We start from the raw sequence: 19,529 nt of genomic DNA on the forward strand, positions 1-19,529 counted from the left end.
CTGTAAATTAGCCATGTATTTTGTGTTCCAGTGGCTCAGTGGTAGAGCATTGCATTAGCAGTGCAAAAGGTTTGGGTTCAATTCCCAGGGAACACATGTTAGGTAAAAAATGTAGATCCTGAATGCACTGTAAGTTGCTTTGAATAAAAGCATCTGCTAGATGCATAAATTATTAATTAATTGTGGAATATTTTTGAAACCATATTTCATACTTTTCTGTATGTTTTGTCATTCTCAGATTTTTATTTTATTTTTACTCTATTTTAAGTAAATACTTATATTTTTCCCTATTTTTCACATCAGCTATGGTACCATCAGCCAATGTGTGTTGTCAAGGCATAATTTTCCTGTGAGTAATCACATGGCATTTAGCCTATCTATAGACTGATAAATAAAACCAGGCTCTCAAGATGGCACCAGCCAAGCAATAGCCATTGACATTGTTGAGAAAGGTAACAGATAACTCCAGATTTTACCTCATTGTTTGCTACATGTCAGATCAGTTACTTATGAACTTCCTTTTATGTTTATGTAGACAGCTGCAAACATAGATAGTGGACACAGAGTAAGCTCACCACAGATTTTTCATCAAATGTTATTTACCTCTAAATGGTTGCATCATTAACAAGGTCAGGGTTTCTGTGTTTCGAGAGTTTTAATGGCTGTTTATGGGGTGGTGGATGTCATCATTAATGTTCCTGCTCTCGGTCTGTTGCGGGTGATTTAATTAGTGTGTCTATGGTGATTCTGGGCAGAGAGCTTGCATATTAATGTTCTCATCGATGGACACACACAGCTCTGGGAGGAAACATAATGGTGCAGGGGCTAAATGTGGCCATGCAGGGTTGATTGCTGCTAATTTATTTCTCTTCTATGACGATGGCTGCGCTGAAAGGAAGCGCAAGACAAAAATTGCACTTGATAAACAGGATACGATTTGATCACTTCCTTCGCTTTTGTGGCGAATCTTGTGTGTTAGTCGACGTGTCCTTGAATTTCTTAGCTGAGTTTATTCTCTTCTAACCTGTCAGCATGCCCAGCACAATTTACATCCTCTTCTTAGCAACTGAACACCCACTTTAGAGCCGGCATCCCTTGGATAACATTAGAGGATTGTAAAATTATAGGAGCATGCATTCTGCTATATGCCACAGTCAATACATGTTAGCTTGATAACAACAGGACTCAAGCCATTACTGCCTCAAAGGACTATTTGTCAAATCGCATTTCAAAGCACATGCACTTTATTACAGTGATGTTGAAGAGATGGGATATCCCTCTGCGGAACAATGGGATATAAATGCATGATAAACTCCTTCGTCTGCATGTGACAAAATCCTGTTGATAGACTACAAAAACTTTCAGCTCTGATTTAATTGGCCAAAACATAAGGCCTGTATTGAACTGGATTGCATAATGATTGTGCAATTTACCTCGCGAGCGTGAATAGCTGGTTGTAGCGAGGGAGTGCTAATAAATTTAAAAGATTGCTCTTTAAATGTTTGGTTGGAGCTGATCATGAAATCCCACCAATGAATTGTTCATGATGTGGTTCGATAATGTGGAGGCATGGTGGAGGATGCAGGGAGGCCCAAAGTGGTCCTGCAGGAATATAGATGAACGGGAGGTAGTAGAGCACACGAGTGTCACAGGGTTCAGAGAAGAATTCAGCTTCAGCTAATATCTCCTTTCTTCTCTGTTCTCCTTCCCTTTTCTTCCATTTTCCAGGCAAAAACTTGTTGTACTATTCCAGGAGTGTCATACACCTATACTTTCTTCAAAAGACCCAGAAGCAGTCTATATATCCATCCATCCATTTATTTTTTGAAGTTGTATTTAAAGTTTGCTTGCCTCAAAAGGCATAATGTACCATTCTTTCTCAGTCGGTGAGTTGCTTGTATATAAAATGTTAATTTCTTCATTGTTTAGTTCTCCTTAGTTGCCATTGATTATGCTCTTGTGTGTTTGTTTACTCGTTGATTGTAATTAGCTTCGTCTTTCAATACATATAAATGTTTCACTACATGCATTGACTTTGTCTTGACCATTTATTTGAAGCACAAAAAATATTTGCTTTCACCATAAACACCTTTTATTTTGTCACATATATATTTTACGCAACTCTTCAACAAACCTAATCTTGCTTATAATAGATTTGAACTCAAATATTTGGCTTGGTGCAAGATACCTTTTTGTTTGATTTACTAATTTTAAATCGACGTACCCAACTGCCATAGGGCCAGATTTACTGCGCAATTCCAAAACAGCACTGTTGGGCGTGGAAATTTCTGTGGGTGTTTTACTGAAAATGCACAAATAAAAAAGAACACAGAAACCATTTCCATAATGACCAGTGCAAATTAGGTTTTATTAAGTATATTATCAGATTCATATAACATAACATGTTCTTCTGAGCATTTCGATAAATTAAGTAATTAATACATGTGGAAAAATTCCTCTACCTTCTATGCTTTTTTTGGGGGGTGTTAAATAGTGGCGCAAATACCAGAATTTTGATGAGCGCAAATGTTAGTAAATCATGTTGTGTGATTCATTTGAACGGTTTCCTCCCATAAATTTTGAATCTGAAAAGAAAACTCCTAAATGCATATTCGATAAGGTCAGGCCCAAAAATAACTGTGTCTAGGGCAAATTCTCCACTGCGCTTCTTTAGTGAATCCTGACTGTACTATCGTACTGGCATTTTTTTTTTTTATAAGTTATATTTCTACCTTTTTCACTCCCTGTCCAAGATTTCCCTTTCATCAGTACTTCTTTTGTAAATTATGAGGTTGTTTATGAAGTTTTTGGTAGTTTCATGATGATTTTGTTGTAGTGTGATTTATCTGTACAGATTCACTTAAGTATTGGCAAGTCTCTTAATGACATGAATTACACAATTATTTTGCTAGCAAGGAGCATTCTCTCTTTTGTGAATACAAATAAGTGAATTTGGCGACTCTTAATGGGAATGCATCATGTGCATGCGTATGTGCCACGATAAGTTTGTGAAACAATTAACAATTGAATGGCTAATGGTTTTGTTGATATGTTAAATAGGTTATGGCAGGTTTTCAAAAACATCATTATTCCTAATTTTCATCTAACATATGTACAGTTCATAGCATACTTTTCATTTCTTTGAAAGATGTCTGTTACCGGATACCGGATCTAGATCGTTGTGGGTCAGATTTAACATCTGTTCTCGGCTCTGATTTCCTTCAACTTTTCCATTTGTAAGTATTATGCATCCCTCCAAAGAGTCATTCATATATTTATTTTTACCTATTTGTTTCTTTTTTCACTCTTCTTTTGTCCTCTCTTCTCTTGGCTAGGTGGCCACATCTGTGTGTAAAGCAATTAATGAGTTAGTGTGACATTTGACGCAGGTGCTTGTCCTCATCCTAACATCCTAATGAGCAGACATCCTCTGTCGAAGACAGGCCCCTGACCCCCTCACCCGACAGCACCCACAGCTGCCAGCGGACACCAGACCAAACACGAGTTTACACAGAATAACATTAACCATGCTTCCTCCCCGACTTTGAAAAGGAAGCTGAGATAGAGAAAGTGTGCCAACATGTGGATTTTGATGCTCAGCTATAATGGCATTGGCAGACAGCAGGGAGAGAACTATAAATCTTTTATGGAAGCACAACCAAACATTCTGTGTCCAGCTCCAAACACCAAGCTCATTAACTTTATTGCACATTATCATAGCACAGCAACAATATCTGTCTAGTTTTTGTATCATTGCTGTAAATTGAAAGCAATTACAAACTGTAAATGTAATTTTCCAGCTGTGAAAGAGGAACTGTGACTTACGTGAGTAATGAAATATTCATGGTTCTTAGCTGTTATTTCCCATATCATGTTCAAAGTTGACAGCAGTATGTTATAGTTCTTTATAATTAATATATCATTAAATATAATTAATATAATCAATATAACATATCCAATAAAATGTAAAACAGCTACACACTTTCTTTATGTGGAAGCACACAGCTTGGACATTCTGCTAAACATTTCTTTTTGTGTTTATATTTTTAAATATAAATAAAATTGTATAATATAAATTGTAATAATAATGATTATATTATTAATATATGTTTAATATAATGGCCCGGTTTTACAGACTGGGCTTAGATTTAGCCAGGATTAGATCATAGTTCAATTAAGACATTTAAGCAATTTTTATAAACGTGCTTTGAAAAAAACATTACTGGTGTGCATCTTGAGACAAAACAAATGCACTGATTTATTTTAAGATCAGTGAGTGCAAGTTTCTTTTAGTTAAAACCTCTCAGACTTACATTTTAGTCTAGGACTAGGCTTAAGCCTTGTCTGTGAAACCAGGGGAATAATATTTAAATGTTTTTTTCCTGTATTTTTGATCAAATAAATGCAATACTAATAATATTTAAAAAAAACTGAATCTTCCCAAAAGTGTAGTGTATATCAATATAAAGAAAAAAAAAGATAATTAAATAAATTGTATATAAATCATATATAAATAAATGATATTTAGCAAGAGTCATAAATGGACAGCACAGCTAACATTTTATAAGGTGAGTCCAATCCATTTGCATCATTGTATAAGTCCGCCACAATATGTCTATGGAGTTCACACACAATGTTATGTTTTTTTCTTGTTATTATTATTATTATTATTATTATTATTATTATTATTTAATTTAGGATCTTTGTAAGTCAGTGCCCTGATGTAGTGCTCTCTGCATTACTTCTACATAACCTGCAAGATATCAAAGCAACTGACACTGTTAATTCTTGCACAGATGGGAATCTTTATTTTGTACACACTCAGTGAAGAAGGCAGTTAGGAAATGAGAAGGGAGATTGAAAATGTCATGCTCATATTTAAGAGTAAGCGCACCTGAGGGGGTTGTGCCCACTCGAGCGTTGTTGGACTGACAGAAGTGGTCAGAGGTTGGCTAAGGCATCGAAACTGAGGGAACGAGGGAATAGGGTTGTTACATTATTCAAAGATTGTAACAAAATATACTTTTTACATAATCTGTTTTTATCTAAAATTAAAGGGACCTTAATGCTTCTTTTGTAATTCTTCTTTGATGCTAACTAATATCTTGCTAAATCTTGAGTTTCACATGGTTCAGAGCCATAAACATCACCTTGGTGACAGTATATGCTGCTATCAAAATGATAGGAAGTTGATCATACTTGACTTGTTGTCTTTTTGTCATTTGGTTGTGTTTGTGAAGAAAGGACCCCTTCTTCATCTCTTCTGCTACAGAAAATGCTTTCCTAATGGAGGGTTGTCATACCAGGCTTTCACTCATATTGAAATTCTCACAGTTACTTTCCTTTGTCCCCCTCTCCAACGTTCCACTTCATTTCTCAGAAGTGACGAGTGCTTTTCAGCCACGCTTAATGTCAGTCAAACCAATGTTTAAAACTGTAAATTATTGTAATCAACTGCTCAAAGAGGAAATCCTTTAAGAGAGATTTCAGTTGGATTCAGGGTGAGAAGATTATGAAATATAATGGCATCACAATTTTATAACCTCTTGGTGTATAGACACTTCATTCATTAAACACTGTCAAACATAAAATTGCTTTTACACAGTATGCATAAACAGATGACAATTCAGTAACACTTTCAAAGATAAAGCTCTTTTCATTAAAATATTGTATTTTATGGTAATAAGTTTAATGCCAGCTCTCTCTCTCTCTCTCTCTCTCTCTCTCTCTCTCCCTCTCTCTGCAGTTAAACCGACAGTCATTGATGTTGATATCTTCGTAAATAGTATTGGACCTGTGTCATCAATAAATATGGTAAGTGACTGCATGTCCAAAAGCTGTGCTATTTTAGTCATTATGAAAGTTGTTTTGATGATTTTTAAAAGGATAGTTTTTTTTCTTCTGTGGAACACAAACACAATTTTTCAAGAATCTTCATGCCACTATCCTTAAAACAGCATAAATAATTTGAGAATATTCATGCGGGGGGTGAACTTTTATTCCTTTACCGTCTCATTTTCTCTATTTCTGTCAGTCTCACTTTCTCTCATTCAACGGTTATAGTTTCATCCCATAGTTGACATATGGCTGTAGGTTTGAGTTGAAAGCAGGGCCACTAGCTATCCCTCTGAGATGTGAATCCAATGCTTAAGCTTCATCTCCCCTGAGGCACAGAAAAGCTTCAGGGGAAAGACAGAGGAAGAAAAGACTCAGACTTAAAATGAGATATAGGAAGCGGCAGAGGAAAAGAATATCTATGTTTTTTGCACAGTAGTTGGCACTTGATATAATAGTTCATCATAAAAATTCATCTCCTTTATCTACTGTAGTAATAAAAAATTAAATAAAGCCGCAGCTTGTTCCATATTTATGTGCGCTTCAATAGAAATCCTATGTAGATGTGGACGATGGTGACAGATCACTTCAAATGGATGTTAAATTCCTCTGGAGCTCGATTCTGTCTTTGGTTCCCAATACATCAGATTCATCCTTGAAAATCAGTGTGTGTATTCACTTCCAATTATTAAGGCCCAGGGCTCTGAGAATGAGAGAGAATGGTTGGAAAATGAGTATCGGCCAAACAACCACCTGAAGAAACAGCAGCTATTGATCGAAATGTCACCTAACAGTGTGTTGAGGGCTTTTTTTTAAAGCCTTAAGGGACATGTTCATTACAGTTCACAGCAGACAATAATATTCAAGAGTGTAAAAATTTTTTCAAGGTCTAAACGTTAAGATAGGAACATTGGCATTCTTTTTAGACTGGCATCTGAATGGAACCTGAAAGGTCATTACCTCTGCGACGAACACAGTCATGCATATTCACATGATTTATTTGCATATTCAGCCTTAAGAGGTAACAAAAATGTTTTATTTCTCAGAGGAATTTGGCGTTCGCAATAGCACAAATGGAAGTCCTTTTAACATCAAATACATATTGTAATCTTCCTATCTTTTTATTTTGGTTTATTGCATGGGCTTTATGATTTGTCAGAATGCAAAGTGCAAGAAACATTTAAATATCCTTACATTAATATATTATCTTGTGCTCTGTGACACCATGTCTCTCCATCTCCCAATATTTCATTTATTGTCCATAACAATTTCATTTTCTTAAAATGCCACACATACAATAACATTGTCAGGCAGGTTGTTTGCACATCTGTGGTAGCATCGGCTCAGCCAACAAAGCAAATAGCATTTTTATGTTTTCAGCTGGCCTTTACACCATCCACCTTAGTAAATAAAAACTGTTTTACACCACCAAAAAAAGGGGAATTCTAAAATATATATTATAACCAGTATATATTGTTGCCTAACTATATAATAGTTGAAGTTGAGATCTTATAATGTTCAGGACTCCCTCCTCAAGGCACCCATTTTCCCATCTTGGTCCCATCCTGCTGCTTGTGCTTTCCTTTGTTTGGCCACTGCTGAATTACAAACTGTGAAGACTCTAGAAAATGAATAAACACCTACGCAGAAGCCACAACAGTGATTCCAGTGGGAGGCTTTTTGGCTGTGAAACTCAATCACTAAATACACTTATAGAGCGTCATCGTGCTGCATGGGCTGCTCTGACGTACAGGGACATAGTAAACATTGTAACCTTTCCACAGCGGTGTTGAGAATTTTTGGAGGAAATAATTATTATGCTGTATTTTAAGAGTGACCAAAAATTATAGCCAGCCACATAAACAACAGATTAAAGACCAGGCAGGAGTCTCTGTCAACAGGTTGGACTTGAATTTGCTCAAACAATCGCAAACAGTAAGGGATAATCCTGGTAACTCTTTACAATAAGTTTAAATTCAACTAACTATGAACCAGTTCTACTACAGCATTTATTAATCTTAGTTATGTCATGACTCTCAGAGGGATTGGTATGGGAATGTACTGGACAATGTTAATGTATTTGGTGTGGCAGAATAGATCTGCTACGTTGCTGCGTTCTGCTGCGGAAGAGCAAGTACCAAGACTTGCTACTGACAATACATCCACAACATGTTGCTGTGAGTATGTAAGAAATACTGCTGCTGCACATATAACATATATGAATAACCCCCATAGCATACATGATCAACCTGTATCAGATCTATACAGGTGGAGCTGGGAAGGTGGAGGGTTTCTGAATTGCACTGCTACTAATACAGCAAACAATAGCCAAGTATTTGAATGCTGAGGAGCGAGCTCATGGGCTACCGATACAGGAGAGAACCAATTAGCTGTGCTATGTGATTATGACGTCATCATGGCAAATTGAGTTAGACCTGTCAGACTGTGTTATCGAGAGTTTCATTCATGGATTTGATGTTAATCTCAGCAATTACTAATACATTTTAAGACCTAACGTTGTATGTTAACATTAGTTAATGCCCTGTGCCCTAAAATGAACATGAATATTTTTATGTATTAACATTAACATGTTAACAGGTAATGTAAAAAAAATGTATTGTTCACCTTATTGTAAAGTGTTACCATTATCCTAATATGAGTGGTGCCCATTTTTCTTGCCATTCAGCAAATAATTTCCTCTGTTTTAAGACTTGACATGATGTAAAGAATTTTATTAATGAATATGTAAATTAAATTAGATATTAATAAAAATGTATCAACATGTAACTATAATTTAGTTGTATTATCTATTAAACAAAGAGAATTACAGATATACATTAGGATATTTTATCTATGCCTTTTGGTCCTTATTGAAATTTGAATAAATAAATAAATATTTATGTTTTATTTCAGTTAATTATTAATTAAGATGCTTTACTTGTTTAGTATTTATTAATAATTACATTGGCATTTATATTGATTATTTTAATTGTTATTATTATAATTATACTTTATCACGATGCAGGACACTTTTTAACTTGTAATTAATTTTGCATGCCTTATTTATCCCTGTAATTATCTCTAATGGCATACATAATTAGTGTACATAAATAAATGCAAAACCATCATAAGCTAACTACTTAACCAGCTTTACTTGTAATGGACAGGAAATACTGTGAATAATTTACCTGCAATTAAATCAAGCCATTATTATTCAAGTTCACGCTGTGATGGTGGATTAGCAAATAGAGCTTAATAATTGTTATGCACAGGATGTGCCAAAACCATTGTCAACCAGGAACAAACTCTCTCTCGTTATCGCTTGTTGTTTGTGGCACCAGAATGCTGGGCTGCTCAATAATTCTGGTGGCTAGCACATTTTATATGGAATTGATTGTTGTCTTAATAGAGGTCTTCATTTGTGTTTTGGTTATTCGGAACACGATAAAGTTAATAAACTTTAATACAAGTAAGAAAATGTATAGATTTCTGTGAAAAGAGCTTGTACATGCAGGTACTGATCTTGTCCTCTCAGTGCTTTATCCCCCTTATCCATACACCACCACTCCAGTAGCACAACATTTACACAATAAATTAAAGGCCTAGGAGAAAATTGCAGATAGACAGGGTCAATTTCCCCCAACACAACAGGTCGCTTTAGCTGCACCTAATTCTCCATGTGCCATTTAAAATCCTGTGGATTATAGGTAACAATTATTTGAAAGAATATAGGGATTAGTTAGCTACGGCAGATCATCACTATCACAAAACGCAGTTAATACCCTGCAGAGACAGGCAAAGTTCCTGTTGCTCTGTGCTCGGATCTCCCAACAGAAAACGTGAAAAGGTTTAAGCAAGCCCTCCGGCTTCACTCTTTTTCTGGTTGACTGTGAGCCTGGCCACACCTGATTGCTCTCGGACCTTGCTTCTTTCAGCTGCGTATTGATCTCATCCTCAGCTTGCTTTTCCTTCCTGCTCATCTGTTACAGATTGCAATCATTTCCCAGGGAGAGACAATGGCTCATTGCAATTTTCCTTTTTTGCCAAACTGTGTTGATTTTGATTGATTATGGTAGCCTTAGATGTTTATGCCCACCTGCTGGATATCTAACTTTAGAGATGCTGTGGTAACTTTGAGTAGGATTGGCTCAACACCAAACTGAAAGGATGTGATAGCTTGGCATACAATGGGAACATTTGTATCACTTTAAAAGGATAGTTCACCCAAATATGTACATTTTGACACTGTTTACTCCCCCCTTAGATTATAAGAAGATTGTATATTCATTATATATAATAATTCAATTTTAATTGTATAAACAGGCTTTCATGTAAATTGTATTACGTTGTAAACAGAAACTTTGCTTTCTGAACTGCTGTTGGTTTCGTACTGATATGTAATGAGAATTTTTATTTATTTATATATATATATATATATATATATATATATATATATATATATATATATATATATATATATATATATATATATATATTTTGGTACCACTATACCGTGAAACCCTACCTGTGGGAGAGATATTGAAAACCAAGCAGTTCATCTGTCTACTGCCATTACAAAACTGGCAGCGATTCTGTGTTCTGAATTCAAACTTATCAAGACCTGTCAAATCTGTATGTATCAGTCAGTGATGTTTACATGCTCAGTATATATTTTGCTAACACATACACTGAGGTGCATAATATAGATCTAAATGAAATTTTCACTTGGTTTGGTTACAATGACAGTCGGGGAGAGCTCATTTTATGATGAAACTTGGCTGTCACTTGTCATTCACTCCTGGCCTCAGAATGAATGTCACATTTTGCACTACAGCTCATGTGCTTGATTTAATAATACTTAGAAAATAAATATTTTTATAGTTTGATTTAAATGTGCAGCTACAGTTGCTCTGAGTATTGATCAACTCTATGTTTGTGCATCAATCTTAGACAAAATTGTGTGTGGAAAGGCGATCAATAACAGGGAGTTCATGCAGAGGGTATTCACAAGGGTTCAAGTTTGGTTGGTTAGCATGACCCAGTTTGCCCCTGCTGGTAGATGTTGTTCCTGCAGCATCTGGACCCAAAAAGCAACTTTTTTCTATTAATAGCAATTTAATTTATTAATTTTATTTATTGTTATTATTATTATTGTTGTTGTTGTTGTTGTTTTTGTTGTTTGCAAACAATAAATAAATTGCAAATGTTTCGTTATATTATAGTACACTGAAAAAATATTTAGGCCTAAATTTAAGATTTGTGTATTTGAAATATATGAAATGTCCACTCATTTGGATTTCACAGTGTTTATAATATATACAATCCGTTTATGAATTTAATAAGTAATAATTTTAATAATAATTTTTAAATTATTCATATTTGTCGATCATACAGTACATGAAACGGGTAAGAAACAGATAAGTCTATTTGCATATTTAATCATATTTATAATATAGTTATAAAAATTGCTTAGAATATGCATAATTCTGTTCACTTTGAAGACAATTTAATTTATTCTATTTAAAAGTATGAACATACAGCTAAAATATAGCTAGCTGTGAAACATGAAATATTTAGTTAGTAATTATACAAAATATATAAGATTAAGACTACCGTAAATTTACCGCCTTTATTTACCTGAACTGCAGAAGGTAACATGCTTTTATTTGAAGATGGCTTTTATTAGAGGATGGCCTTTATTTCTAATTCCATCTGTTTGATAAGTAATTGTTTTAAATAACCCGTTTTAAATTAAAAGCGATAGCGTTCCAGTGGACAGAGATCATAACATTAGCACAGAATCAGTTCAGAATCAATCACCAAAAGAACAAGTTCGGTTCTCAGTCTGCTTCACACTGAATCATGCATGCACAGTATCATCAGCTCCTCGGTTCTCAAATCGGACGCCAGAAACGCTTCTCGGTTCAGTGTACTGGTGATCCGAAAACCGATGCAATCCATTCTTGACTCGAGAACGAGAAACGCTCCGGCAGTGAGTGTGTACGTTCGTTATCTGGCTCTGCTGCACAAATTTTCCCCCGGCCTTTATTTAAGACCGGCCTTTATTTGTCCGTGTTGACAACACCCCCACTATAAGAGGCCCGGCGTTTATTTGACTACTGGTATTTATTTGAGGAATTACGGTATTTGGATATATTGATGTGATTATTGATATATAAACCATTGTATTGTGTATTTAAAACACAAATATCCAATTTAGGATTTTTTTTTTTTTTTTGAGTGTACACCATCTGGATCACAAAAGCAAGCCATTAAAATGTGACTGTATTCTGATATAAATATTTATATATTTTTAAGCATTTTTAATGAACCTAAATCAGCATAAATCGGTTTACTGTAAAAACAATTTCATTTATTCAATTTACAAAGTATGAACATGGATGAAATTTGACCAGCTGTTGAACAAGCAATATTTAGTCAGTAATTACTTCAAAAGGGTGAAATTTTGTATTTATAACAAATTTTTTTCTGCTGTATTTAGTAAAAGAACATGGCAAAAAAAGAAACCGGCACATTTCAGATATGAAGAGTTTCTCCCTGAGGCTGGAGAGGAGGGTTACTAAGCAGGTATTGAATAAGGAAAGCAGCCATCAACCAACATCTGCTTGTCAGTTTAAAGTCAGCGGTCACTCCATTCACTGAACGATTCAAGCTTGGCCCTGGCCAGTGACTGCCCGAGGGTGTTCAGGCTTATTGGAAGGGTAAAAAATGGCCAGTGTGAGATGATCAAATTATTCAGAGGGTTTCTGTAAAGAGGCGATGCGTGATTATGTGAATGGCAGGGTTGAACAGGAGGCTTGAATAGATTTGCACTGATAATAACAGTGTGGTTTGCTTATGGTGTGATATGATGCTGTAATGGTGCTTCAGAAATATGAATGCTCCTGATAACTGACCATGATTATCAAAGCACATTGAGTGCCGCTTGATTTTTGTCCACATGAGAAATCAGCTTTGCTCATCAATCTAATTGTGTGAAGCTGAAATAGCCAACTTCATAGTATTCACTGCAGAAAACGGGTCTCAAGCGCCATATAATTTTAATGACTCTATAGAACATGAGTCAGCTAGCAGCTAGACACTGAATAGGGCTGATCAATTAGCATTAATCATCCCTGTTCCTTGTGTCCCTAAACCACAGTTGATGGTATAATTGTAATTAATGGAGCTTTCAGATCTACATTAAAATTTGAGATCATTCTACTTATCATGTTGATCTGTTACTTGCCACACAGCTAAAAGCGGTGACAACATGATGCAGCTGATGTGAAAACGGCCCCGCATTAGCGAGGCTGATGTGTTGAGCTAATGTCAAGCCCCGCAATGAAACTCAATGATCCCGTGTGAAAGCTGAGGTATGATTGATAGCATCAAACTGAACATCATCCTTCAGATTCCCCTGTCGGTGGCATACGGTTTACAGAGTCAGACACGTATGTGCTCTCAGACAAATGACAGGTGTCTTTGTAGTCTGTCAAGGGGAGACGTGCTTGTTCCCATGTACAAAAGCTGTCTTTACACTGATATGTCAAATGGAGAGTTAGCAATATCTACTCTCTTCTTGGGAACAATATGAAGCTATATATGTGACGACAATGTTCAAAAGTATGAGTTTTCATATTGCGCAGGATGTTAAAATTGTTTTGAAATCATGTCAATTTTCTGCAAGTAATCGTATGAAAATTAGGCTTTATTAATCAAAACTCTGTACATGTAAATCATATTTTATTTAAAAAGAAATAAAAGTTGTTAGAGTTAACTGCTTCTAGTGATAATTTCAACTGGACACTGCAGTTATTCGTACATATATATTTTAGCAATTTTAGCAATCCTTTAAGATCATTGTATGTCACACTGTGCGACATGAATCTAATAAACTTGGCTACTGCGTGTGTAGACTGTATGATGATGACACCTATTGACTCATTAGCTATGACGCACATTACTGTAGAAGAACAAAGGGTAATAAGCAAGCTCTAGTGGAAAACACAAAGAGCTTGATAAATCACACTTTAGCAGTTGTAGTTTTATGTGTGCTGAAAAAAAAAAGAGGAAAAGAGGCCACATTGTTATTGGTTGTAAACGTGGATCGTAACAGTAAACACACTCATGTTGTATGTATGATACTGTCAGAAAATTATCACAAGCTATCTTTGGTCACAAGACTGTGACCACTGATTAGGAGCCATGATCACAGAAATTGCCATGATTTTTTCAGGATGCCAATCTTTTGTCTGGGACAGCTGAATATCGTGCATTGTACGGGGGTGCTTTGCTTAGATAAAGTGCACAACACAGAGGAGACCCAATATACTGCCTTTAATATATCCACAGGAAAAGTTCAAAACAGCGAAGCAAACATATCCAACGATAATAACTGGCAATTCAGATAACTTGAAAGGGGGTATTTATTCAAATGCAAGAGAGGGAATAATAACTTAACTGAGCACAGGTGAACAGAATGACATAAATGTAATCAAAGGAACATGGGTAACTAGGACAAAGGAACAAAACAAGGCAGGAGAACCGAAACGGGGAAAAACAAAACTAAAGTCTATGTTTTTTATCAATTTAACACATCCTTTCTGAATAAAAAATAATAATAAAAAAAAAAAACAGGTTAAAAATGCAGCAAAAACTTTTCAACATTGATAATAAATCAGCATATTACAAGGATTTCTGAAGGATCATGTGACACTGAAGACTGGAATAATGGCTGATGAAAATTAAGCTTTGCATGGAATGAATAAATTATATTAAAGTATATAAAAATAGAAAATTATTTATGTTTTATTATTATGTTTTATTTAATTATTATGTTTTAAATAATATTTCAAATTGGCCTTGATGTGCATAAGAGGCTTCTTTAAAAAAAAGTAAAACCTTACTGATCCCAAACTTTTGAAAGGTAGTTTATTTATTTATTTGTTTGTATGTTTGTTTTTATTTAGTTTGAACAAACTAGTTCTTTAACATCTTTGTCTTTGTGGTTTATATATATATATATATATATATATATATATATATATATATATATATATATATATATACATAGTACAGATTTTTACCTTATCTTTAGTCCTTTAGTTGTTTTGCCAGATATTCTAATACACTCCGTAAATAGTCCTTTTTAATGGCCATCCAGCACCTTCAAAAGATCCTCACTAGTCTCTAGCAGCGGGGTGGGAGGGGACATTTTTTAACGGAACAAACTCTTCCTATCTGCATACACATCTCCAGCTGTATGAGCTCAGCCACAAGCTTTCTCTTGACATTAGATAAGAGGCTGAAATCTGTCTCTGGCACATCTAAAGAGAATTGCCAGTAATGCATGCTAGTCTAAAGGGCCTTGCACATAACATTGTCTAGATTCTGAATTCTCTTGATCCCAGGTTCAGGCAAATAAAAATAGCTGTTCTCTCTACACTAAAATGCTTTTGATGTCACAAAATACGTCTCCTGTGAATGTCTTTATAACATGACACCTCGGTAGCAAAGAAAATGAAGATGCAGTGATATACTTTCTGCTGAACCAAAAAGGGTAAAATTAACTTTGCATCGAATCGATTGTCCTCCTATGCACACCTTTGTTATGACCGTCTTTGATAACAAAGATTAAGTCAGTGATGTGGCCAAGATAACTTGTGCTGAAAGTCATTTAAAAGGCAGCAAGTTCTGGAGCTTTGACAGCAGGTTGGAGTCTCTTTTTCTCTGATAGACCACTTTGTATTGACTTCGTCTCTGGCATTTTTTCAGGTAAACAGTGTGGGTATAAGGTGTTATGACTGAGCAAATCACGTAGACAATGAGTTTCACCTCATTAACATGGCAAGGCTTGAAAAGGCCTACTTCAGCGTGGCGGTAGAGAGGCTGGCTATTTTTAAATGTCTAGGTCAGTCTGTGTCCTAGGCAACCATGTGTAGCTAAGGAAATCCTTCACTGTGGTTCCCATCGATAGTAACATGCTGGCAAGCCAGTCTCTCCCACACAAACACTCCAGTACAGTTGGTTCTCTTTAGTGCAGCCACCTAGTTGCTTTCAGTGAGGTATTTTAAAGTAGAGAGGTGATATGAACAACTTTTATAGAGGATTGCAGACATTACTGCAGGTTAGGTCGAGTTCCGTGTGTGATTGAACCAGTTTCTGACATTATTTAATGTCCATTTACCTTAGACAGCTCACCCAAAAACTGTAATTGTCATAATTTACCTACGTAATATCATTTCAAAACTTTATACGAAAAACAAACAAACAAACAAACAAACAAAACCCCACATTTTTCATAACTACTGATATATTGCCAACCAGTGCTGGGCAGGTTACATTTAACCAAATTACTAATAACAGATTAATCCTTTTAAAAGTAATCACATTACTGTTCTGAACACTTTATTTCAAGATTAATTAGTATTTAGTTACATTACTAGTTACATTACTTTTTTCTCCATGAAATTTATTAAATCCTAGCATACACGCTCCCGATAAATATTTGTTATTAAAGCATCAACATTCACAGAATACTGTTATTTTTACCTAAAGCAATGACTGCTGCGTGCAGGGCCGCTGCTTGCCAAATGGGTGCCCTAAGCAGGATTGTATTGTTGTGCCCCCCTTCCTCAAATATGATGATGAAAAGAAAAACTACTATAGGGGTGAAAATAGAACTTTAATCAAATAAAAAAGTTAATGAATAAATTGTATTAATTACAAATTACAATTGTAGCTCTCAACATTTACCTATGGCTATAACTTTATTATGACTAATTTATTTTATAGTTATTAAGCTGTTTTACTATGATAAAACCATGGTTTATTTTTGTAAGGGTTGTGATATGCACACTTTTTGTTGAAGAAATTATAAAGGCTGTTTCATCTATAGCAAAAAGGTGGCCAAAAATGAAAGATTAAGTGAATATTTGAATTAAATGTTTGGTCAGTAGCCTAAACATAGTCCTGTAAGTGTAACAGCAGCAATTACATGGCATTTGGCTCCCTTTGCAGGCATTTGTAATAACATGTACATAAATTGTTTATTTTGTATTTGCCTACATTATGTATTTCAACAGTGTTATTATTAACCAATCATTATTGCCTCATTGTTTATATATATATATATATATATATATATATATATATATATATAATGCATGTTAAGTTATTTTAAAGGCTATTGATGGCTTAGGTCTGTTTTTATAGCAACAACAACAAAAAATTACAGTATATTATAATACAGTATATTAATACTTTTTTGTAAATTATAATTTGAAGTAAAAAAAAAAACATGGTTAATTTGCAGTTACCATGGCTACAAGAACGATGATTTGTGGTGTTATTGTTAAAACCATGGGTAATTGTCGTAAGGGAACCTGAAAAAAAAAAAAAAAAAACTTTCACAGGAATGTGCCTGAAAGTGATAAACGGGCTTTACCTATATGATATATAATTTATTTTTATATATTAAAAAATTTATAAGGTGTGCATTGTAGCTGACACCTAAATGAATACATTACAATTGTTTTATGACTGCAAGTCTTTCTCCTCAAATGCTATTGAGCTTCAAATTTGAGCCCATGTGAAAAAGTAGCGTAATTTACATATGATTTACAGTTTTTTAATAAATATCAAACATTCAATTCAATTGTGCGTTATAGCTGACACCTAGATGAACAATTACAGTTGTTTTTATGACTGTAAGTCATTCTCTTCAAATGCTACTGATGTTAGAAAAGTGTATACCAATATCGGTTGTAACTTTAGAGACGGTCCCTAAATTTGAGACTATCGAACATCCAATGTCAAGCCAACTTTATGCCTGTATTTTTTTATTTTTTTTTTTATTTACTTTCTTTAGTTTTCTTTTCTCTGCGCCAAATTGCTGATGTCCTTTACCCGGGCATAGATGTCCATCTATCAATTCTGAACATTCAGCCGCAAACATGAGGTGCGAGCGGTCGTGAGCACAGATGGGAGAATGGGTCATATTTTTTAGTTTTTTTTGAGCAACTGGGATGGTGCCCCCTCTGGGAGTTTGTGCCCTACGCATACTGCATACTCTGCGTATAGGGAGCGGTGGTACTGGCTGCGTGCATGGTTTGGCATGGCAGAGTGCCAGCAAAGAGCTCTGCATTTATTATCTCTAAAATACATCAGTTCATCTCAATCTCACAAATCTCTGTTATAACACAATAAATATAGATGCTAAAGAATTATTCTTTCATAATGTCTACGATTGGTGTGTTATAATGAAAGGATTCATGAGCACGCAAATTTCAGTGCTGCAGAATGCTACAAACGTGTTATAGTCTAAATAGAAACTCTGCATATGCTTGCACCTGTTAATCGTTTATATTTTATGTTAGTTCATGTTTCTTTTGTTCAATAGATGAATAGCAATTTTTTTTTTTTAGATATTTAATGTGTAGATATTTCTATTTCTATATATCCTGTGAATCATTTTATTCTCCTGCATCCCGCACACACACAAGTGTCTACCCGCCCACACCAACACTCGCCCAACTTTTCCCACGCCGCGCTCTGTTGCGTCGGGTCTCATGCGAGCAAGTCTTTAATCCACTTGCACTTGACTTGACAGTGCATGTGCTACATCCTTTTTACAATCTCTAGATTATAAAACACAGCATTCTGTCAGCAATGTAACGCGGCGGTAACGTGTAGAGACTTCGGCTATACTCATTGTATCTATACTCTAGTTACTATTTTAAAAATTATAACGCCTTAAATTACTCCGTTATTAAATAAGTTATCAAATTACAATAACGTGTTACAAAGTAATGTGTTACTGCCCAATACTGCTGCTAACACTACAATATGATTTCATTTGTTAACTAGTTATAGGAAATAAAAGTTGTTTCTTCAGATTTGGAGAAATTAAGCATTACATCACTTGTTCACACAGTTGATCTTGATCACAGGGATTTTAATACCGGACTGCCTTTTTCGAGAACCAAATTAGCTCCTGACACTGCTTGACCAGACGTGTTCGAAAACGCCCTCACCCACCATGATTTAAAATGCTGTGTAACATACTGTAAACATTGTGTCAACTTATTTGGCAAGTGTGATGAACAGCGATACATATACGGACGCTGAAGTGCAGGCACTTGTAGCAAATGTAGCACTGCCAGTTGTCATTGGAGATTCTTAATCCTCCTATCTGTTTTATCAATCGATTTACGTATACGTCGACATTCCATGTCCATTATTGTAAAACCCGAGAGACACAACAAAAACACAGCTCTGATCACAGCGTCCTCCATCGTCCTGTTGTTAACGTTGTTCTTCTTTGTTAACGTTGAACGTGGCTGTCAACCAGATTACGTCATGTCCTAGTACACACTGTCGGTGCGGATGCAACCATTTAAATGGTAGTGGGAAATAGTTTGCGCAAGATCATCCCAGTACTTTACTGTACATTTAGTTCTGGAAATAAAGCAGTGCGAAAGGCCTTAATGTTGCCAGTATACTTTTACCCTTGCAGGTCATGTTGTAGCTACTTATGACAAAAACCCTGATTTACTGTGTGTAGAAGATATATCCTCTATCGTATTGCTTAATCTTATCACGTCTGGTTCGGAAGCGCTTGTCTACTTCTAAAATCTAATTGGTCGATAGCAAAGCAGTTCCAGGAACAGTAAGAACGTTAATCCAGCCAC

At 35.2% G+C, this 19,529-nt stretch overlaps 1 protein-coding gene across 3 annotated transcripts in view; it reads left to right on the forward strand.

Moving 5' to 3' along the window:
* LOC132161075 (gamma-aminobutyric acid receptor subunit gamma-3) overlaps nucleotides 1–19,529 on the forward strand; it is a 140,219-nt gene that overhangs the window by 53,063 nt on the left and 67,627 nt on the right. For all 3 annotated transcript variants that reach the window (XM_059570878.1, XM_059570874.1, XM_059570877.1), the window contains one exon: nucleotides 5,747–5,814. In XM_059570878.1, coding sequence (XP_059426861.1) covers nucleotides 5,747–5,814 — 68 coding nt within the window. The remainder of the gene's footprint in view (nucleotides 1–5,746; nucleotides 5,815–19,529) is intronic.

The sequence above is a fragment of the Carassius carassius genome, chromosome 17 (genome assembly GCF_963082965.1).
Source record: "Carassius carassius chromosome 17, fCarCar2.1, whole genome shotgun sequence".
In the NCBI taxonomy this organism is placed as follows: domain Eukaryota; kingdom Metazoa; phylum Chordata; class Actinopteri; order Cypriniformes; family Cyprinidae; genus Carassius; species Carassius carassius.